The sequence below is a fragment of the Priapulus caudatus genome, unplaced genomic scaffold (genome assembly GCF_000485595.1).
Source record: "Priapulus caudatus unplaced genomic scaffold, Priapulus_caudatus-5.0.1 Scaffold714, whole genome shotgun sequence".
Lineage (NCBI taxonomy): Eukaryota > Metazoa > Priapulida > Priapulimorpha > Priapulimorphida > Priapulidae > Priapulus > Priapulus caudatus.
Genome location: NW_014577775.1, coordinates 40683 through 48558, shown reverse-complemented (window position 1 = coordinate 48558; position 7876 = coordinate 40683). Strand labels below are relative to the sequence as shown.

Here is a 7876-nt window from a genome sequence, read left to right as displayed (position 1 = left end):
GGTTCCAATATGTGAGAGGAGGAAGGTTCCTACATGTGAAGGGAGGAAAGTTCCTCCTTGTGAATGGGGAAGGTTCCTAAATGTGAGAGGAGGAAGGTTCCTACATGTGAAGGGAGGAAAGTTCCTACCTGTGAATGGGGAAGGTTCCTAAATGTGAGAGGAGGAAGGTTCCTACATGTCAGAGGAGGAAGCTTCCTACATGTGAAGGGAGGAAGGTTCAAAGATGAAGGGAGGAAGGTTCCTACATGAGGGGAGGAGAGGTTCCTACATGTAGGAGGAGAAAGGTTCCAACATGAGGGGCGAGGAAGGTTCATAAATTTTAGAGGAGGAAGGTTTCTCCATGTGGAGGAGGGAATGTCTACTGGGGGAGGCGTGCATTTATTTGGAGAGAGGGTTACCTACTTGGAGCCGCACCCACGCACATTATAGGTCCCTTCTCCACGTGTAAATTGTGCAATATGAAGGTAAGTATGGCTGAGAGGGTCTATGTCCCCCGGGGTACTGCCGGAACGTACCCTGGGTACGGTCCGGTATACCGGAACGTACCCTGGTACTATCTAATATGCGGAACCGTACCTCGCCGTACTCCACTAACTGCAGTCTAGGGAGTCCCTACGCCTACTCCTAACCTAACCGAAACGCGCGAACCTCGAACGACCCGAACGGCCTGAACCCTAACCCATAACCTAACCCTAACCCTAACGTTCAATATAGTGACAGCGGTAGACGTTCCGGTATACCGGACCGTACCCAGGGTACGTGCGGCAGTAGCCTGGGCACATAGCAGCCCTATTGAGCGTAAGTATGGCTGCCTTGCCTTTCAATCTGAGCAGCATGTAAGCAGTATTCAAGCCGCGACGTTGCCTGCATGTACCGCTGTCAGCATATATTTCTATGATACGGGTGAAAGCTCTGCGAGTATTGAGCTTTTTGCCAATGACGTATAATATTTTAGAAATGGACGAAGCGTCTGTGCCCAATTGACTTTCAAATGTTAATTTGATTGTTGAAAACTGTTTTTTTGCATACTATTAATTTATCATCGCGTTTTGATTAGCTATGTTTATACTGTAAAACACGTCGTACTCGGTCTTCGCAGCTTTATATACATAGTATAATATGTAGTATGGAATAGTTGGTTTCTTTGTGTCATAATCTTATATGTTGCCGCAGTGTTCTAGTAAGACGAATATTCTTCAGTTATCCAAGCCTTGGCTACGATGTTGCGTGGTATCCTTCTCGGTAACGAACGCGTAATCGTGTCTGCCTCAATATTACTTGCTAGCGTTGCTCAGGAATCCCTCGTAGTTCCTTTTTGCTCAGAAATCTCAAGCTATGTAAAGGCGTTCGCGGGCCTATTCAAAATCAACGCTCGAGTGTCCGAAATGATGTAATAAAATGACACGAAGTTTTCGCGTGACGTTGCCTGTACGTGTGTAATATTTATTTTCTGGATATTTGTTAAAGTTGGTACGATTGTTCCCCTCTACCACACAAGACAAAGGCGTTTGCAAGTGGCAAGTGTAGTTTTTAGAATATTACCATAAAATTTTTATTTGAACGCGTTGCCGTCTATATAGTGCATTGTACGCATTTAAGCCATTTCTATAGCGAAGAGGAGGCATATCTTGTAGCAAGAAGAGGGCATGCTATAGCGAAGAGGAGGGCATATCTGTAGCAAAGAGGAGGGTATGTCTATAGCGAAGAGGTGTGACGCGACATTTATGCCGTCAAGCTAGTTGTCTAACTGGACATTGATTTCATTTGTTATACTACAATGATCTGCTTACAATATCTATACTTATACAATATCTATACAATATCTATGCTTACAATACAATCATTTGTTATACTACAATCATTGTTATACTACAAATATTTATACAATTAATTACTTACAATTAATTTGACTTCTTGTAGCTCAAGAAGTCGTCATGCATCTAAAGACCGGTGTGTATTGGCGTTGGTCTTGAAACCTGGCAGTCAACATTAACGTGGCTTGTGTGCGTGCGGTGCGTAAATCTGTGCTTATTACCTGATTGAAGCACCCTTACACCTAATTACGTTGTTCTGTTGCCGCTGAGACTATATTGGTCTAATATGTAACATTATGGCCCGCCCACACGAGCTAACGGCGGTGGTCGCATATTTACAACAACCTGTGTTGTTCAACACTGCATATTGCAGCGGTATACGTGTCCTGCTATCACTCAGCTGTGTGGAATGGCTTTGCGCTGCGTTGCGCGCGAGCACTGATCACCAGATGGCAGATGACAAGATGCTAACCCTAACTCCTGACATAATCCAACCTTAGACCTAACCCTAACCTAACCCAACCCTAATCTAATAACCTATAATGACGAACGACGTGGTCGAACCATAGTCGAACTGTGTTGTGAAAATAAATTCGCCCGCGCGTGCCGTCAGCTCACAACAACAGGCGATAATAACTATGGAATATGTGGCGATTCTGACATTTAGACACGAGTGGACCGTAATGCATCCTGCAGAATGTCCTGCGCTTGGAGAATTCGCCCACATGTACAATATTGCCTATCTGGAACTTGCTTGTGAGACTGACGCCGTTAAACAATAATGTGTTATATACAATGCGAGAACCGCAGAAATAAGGTTAGAACACGGTTATAGGCATATCGACGCTGCATAGCTTAATATGGAACGAGCGGTAGGTAGGTGGCAATACAACCTCGGACTACTCTTAGCGTCTTGGAAACACAACCTCTCCAAATACAAACTTCGCAGCTACTTCAGCAGAACGATTACTATATCATATTTAATTATGTCAATTATATATATATATATATATATCGGGGGAGTTCCCCTTTCGTAAAAGAAACCTGGCAAAACCCTAACGAATAAATAAATTTAAAATTATTAGACATATTATAGAATAACCAGAGATCTTGCCCGAGGCTTGTTAACTTGTGTATCTACTCACACTTACATCACATAATATACTAGGGCCTATTATTATTATTATTATTATTTCCAAGTGGATCACGGCATTTAGCTATGGCTTCTGGTTGCCGTGTCTAACCTGGGACATAGGATTCAATCGCAGAATTTTTCGCAGAATTTTCGCAATTTGCACATTATTATTATTATTATTATTATGTTGTTGTTATTGTTTACATACATCATAGAAGGAAACAAAAGAATAAGATTAAAAAGTATAACCAGAGATCTTGCCCGAAGCTTGTTAACTTGTCTATCCTCTGACACTTATATCACATAATATACTAGGGCCTATTATTATTATTATTATTATTATTATTAACGGCCTATACTGTCAACTCTACAAAAACCGAATCCCACGTTATACCGGACGAATTTTCGAGTCCCAGCATCTGAGACATGTAAGATATATCTGGAATAGGCTCCCCTATACACCGAGCTTCACAGAAAACCGAACTAAATTGACGGTCCCGTGGGTGGTCGGTATTATACCCGTGGGTGGTCGGTATTATACCCGTGGGTGGTCGGTATTATACCAGTAGGTGGTCTGTATTATACCCGTGGGTGGTCGGTATATATTGGGAGAGTTGACTGCATTACTTTTCCCAGGGTTTAATAATAACAAATTTGTCATTATAACCTCTGCCTTTACTCATGCAGTAATTATTTACTTATGTAACAGTATTATATTACAGCGGCTGTTGCTACGGCGTTACAATTAAGTTATTAGGGTGCGTGGAGAAGGTATGTTAAGCAGGGAGATTACTCTATAGTGTCTGGAGGTTCGGGAACCCTCTACGCTTCCCGCGAAGAAAAAATCGATATATCCCTATATACGCGGTCAGTGTTGAATATACGCGAGGCAGACGACTAATGAATGGGAATTTCCGCTTGCTCGCTATTAGCTGTTGTAAGTGAGAACAGTAATGCGAACCTGCTCTGTACAGACCTGACGGCATACCTGACGCAATTACTCGCATCTGCCTTCGTGCTCGACTCAACGACTGGAAATATAAAATCTGTAGATTGCTTGCGCCTGGAATCCTGAGCAACGGTGTGATGTTGGGAGCGGGAGATTATGGTTTTACGCCTGGAAATGCTTTCCCATAGGTGGGCATACTTACGAAAAAATTCCCATAAATCAGCACAAGGTTTTTCTACAAATAATAATGCCATCCTCTGAATACACGTCGCAGGTGACAATATATATGTTATTAACAAAAAAATTCTTCCATAATTTCTCTTGTAAACAAAACTTTCCCAGCGCACACGAGAAATAGGCAATTTACAACTTGAATCTGCACAAAAAGTAGGCTTTCTTTGAAAATTCCTGGGCCGCCCCAGCAACGCACCTCGGACGAGCCGTTTACACTGTCGGATTCAGAAAAAATTCTAGTTTTTGAAATTAACAATCGCAAAGAGTTCTGACCCTTTCTAATGAGAAATACAAAATTCAAGCGTACGCGTACACTCAAATACGATCTCATTTTTGCCCTATCCCAGCGCTCATTGGTGGATTTGCCACCGTGGTACCTTAGTGTTGCACATGTGAAGAGTGTCTATAGCAACCGCGGTTGTGATGCGAACGTTTTCGTACGTTACGAATTAATTTNCGCGTATATCCGGGCTGCAGATCAGCCAGTTCAGAGGTTACGACTGCATTGTTTATCAACAGGCTTTGAAACGAGAAGCGCAAACTGCGCAACCCATTCGTACACGCTGTTACGTGCCGTACGTGCCATACGTGCATGCCGTACGTGGGGAGCTCAACAGTTCGAGACGCCAGGAATCTTTACATATTTCCACCAGAGAATAACACGAAAAACATTGTTTATCAAGAGGTTTTGAAATGGAAAGTGCAACCCATTCGTACATGCTGTTATAATAACTTTTTGTCATTTACACCATATTAGGCCTACTATTATGTTCCAGGGGTTCTAAGTTGGGTTGTGCTGTCATATAAATGCCCATGCTTTTTCCCATGCTTATTATCTTATTAGACTGATTTCTAAATATTCATATTGTGTGCAATGTTATTGTCGATTTTTACCCAATGTTCCTATTGTGTCCCATTATTAGTAGTATGAATTAGTAGCACGATTTTACCCAGCGCAGCGGGTACCCGCAGCTAGACAGTAGACATATATAACAGAACAGGTGTTCTGCTAAAGAAATTCCTATTACTTCTATCCGCTAGATGGCGCGATTCGCGGCGCAGGATTGCAGGTAAACAAATGCGTTTGGATGCGGTAACTAATTGATTTCTATTAATTCCAATGTTGTTGTGTTTCTGAGATGAGTGGTTGTAATTAAGCATGCAACGTCCGCAGTCGGCTTTCAGTAATACAGCGCAGATATAATATCACGACATTCTCTGCTGCGCCAATATCTTTGGCCATAAGCGTACTACTACTAGTACTACTACTAGTGGCAGTACTACAGCAGTTTTAGGCCTAGTGATCAGCTGAGGTTGCTATGTGACGTGTGTAAACAGTATTCGATATGCAGAAATGAACCTCATAACCTTATAAATAATAGTCTTCAAAGTCCAAGGAACTATATCGAAGACGGAAAGAGACAAAATTGACCAAATAAACAGATTAACAGTACAACACTGCGGATCTCAGTAGAAGAAGCCTAAATTCATAGGTGATGTTAGATCAGTACCAATCTCAATCTGTATACACTCGGTACCAATCGGTAACGAATACATAAGAATTTAAATTCTCCGCAGGCTCTGCTGGGAGGAGAATGATTTTTATTTATTTATTTTTATTTATTTATTTCGATAATTAACAAGCTAATGGCCGCACTAAAGCAGGTCAGCTTGCTCACCGCTGGCAGCCAGCCGTGGAACAGGGACGTATGCGCGTGCACGCAGGACCGCTTCGCCTACTGCTCCACTCTCGCCGTTTACGTATATATGGTGAGTCGATCGTAATTGTACACAGTGTATGCACCTATCGCTGATTTATTTTACTGAGTATGTACCTTTCACTGATGTGATGGTGTATGTATATAGATCACTGTCGGCTAAAAGGCTAACTACCTGGCTTTACCTAAGCTAGGTCACACCTCATGGCTATAGCTATAGCCCTGGACGTTTATTCCTTACGGAATGTCCCTGCGTTATTATCCACGTAACCGTGGGCTACGCAGTAAACTATCCAGATCCAGACTGGTCTCACTGTGTGTATATATAAATAACAAAGTTAATTTTTACTCAACCGTGCTGGTTGAGTAAAAATTAACTTTGTTATTTATATTATTTTACCAACCGAATGAACTTATTTAATGAGTTGTGTGTATATACCCACCACTGGTCTCACCAAGTGTATGATTTCATCGTGTGTATCTACCTGTCACTGAGTTGACCGTGGACATACATCTATTGCTGGACTCACCGCATGCGTATCTGTTGGCAGCTGGATGAGCGCTACAGCAGGTTCAAGCTGATCTGTCTGTGTCTGTATCTACCCATCACTGCATGGTCTCACAGCGTGTGCATGATTTCACCATGTGTATATACATCCATCGCTGTTCTCACCGCCTGTGTACCTATCCCTGTCTCACCGCGTGTGTACCTATCCCTGTCTCACCGCGTGTGTATCTATTGGCAGCTGGATGAGCGCTACAGCAGGTTCAAGCTCAGCTGTCTGCATGTGTCTGTAGATCTACCCATCAAGAGTACATAATAGGACATATCTTCTATTATGTACTCTTGATACCTATCCCTGTCTCACCGCATGTGTATCTATTGTCTTGGCAGCTGGATGAGCGCTACAGCAGGTTCAAGCTCAGCAGCATCGTCTGTGAGCACAAGAAGACTATCACGGCTCTCGCGTGGTCGCCGCACGACCCTACCCTGCTCGCGACGAGCGGCACCGAACAAATTCTCATAGTCTACAGCGTCGCAGAACACAGGGTAGTCGCCAAGCTGAACAACACTCAAGGTCAGCTGTGGTTCGATCGTAAACGGTTGTGATGTCGTGGGTCAGAAATGTCGTAACTTGCCTCCGCGCCGCCGCCGCTTCTAGCTCGAACGAGCGACGGGGGCGGGGCGGTTTTCGAGTGAAGTTTCGTTTGGAAAGTCGTGATGATTTAGATTTGCGGTAGCTTGATGTGTGTTTGTGATGTTTCCGGGGTCAAAGTGAGGAATAAGACTGATACACCTTTCGTTCGGGAAAAGTTACGGGGATTCAATTACTTTTCCGCAGGTTTTCTGCAAATGTAGAATTAATAGTGGTCGACCTATAATTCAATCATAAACACATGATATCATGAGTCAGAAATGTCGTAACTTTCGATGGAAAGTGTCGCGCAAAAGACGTGTAATTTTCAGACTCGTAGGATAATCCTAGCAATTTTTTTCATTTTAATTGCTATTTTTTCTGACGAGGAATCCCTGCTGGATTAGAACATGCGATAATTGCACGAAATGTTGTGATTAATTACGTGCCAAAATTCTGTGTTTTGGAACATAGCACTGCATGCTCTCTATGTCAGTGCAGTTGATCTCGTGATCCTGCCTGTACCATTATGGATCTCGAGAGTGCAAAAACAAAAATACATTAATTGCATGTCGTGCAAATGTTAATTATGTAATTATGTAAAGTATTTAATTAATAATGTACGCCATGTGAAGGTTAGTCACGAAGGTCCGTTTGAAATTACCTGGCGATCGTACTTGTATGTAGATGCGTGCATTGACAGATGCATTTTTAGCGCATCTGACATAGTCAGATGCAGCTTGTAGAATTGCTTGATCGTCCGTCCGTCCGTCCGTCCGTGCGTCCGTCAACAGTTGGGCACAAATGTTAACCGCTTGACGTACGGTCACGATATTCGGCACATTGGGGGGGATCGTCAAAACGAGTTGGGATGTCGAAGCTGGGGGTCA

The 7876-nt window shown here is 42.9% G+C and overlaps 1 protein-coding gene across 1 annotated transcript in view; it reads left to right on the top strand.

The window, feature by feature from the left end:
- Nucleotides 1–5722: 5722 nt before the first annotated feature.
- Nucleotides 5723–7876, top strand: part of LOC106813005 (WD repeat-containing protein 17-like) — a 26969-nt gene continuing 24815 nt past the window's right edge. The window contains exons 1-2 of the mRNA XM_014817048.1: nt 5723–5902; nt 6746–6929. Coding sequence (XP_014672534.1) covers nt 5780–5902; nt 6746–6929 — 307 coding nt within the window. The 5' untranslated portion in view covers nt 5723–5779. The remainder of the gene's footprint in view (nt 5903–6745; nt 6930–7876) is intronic.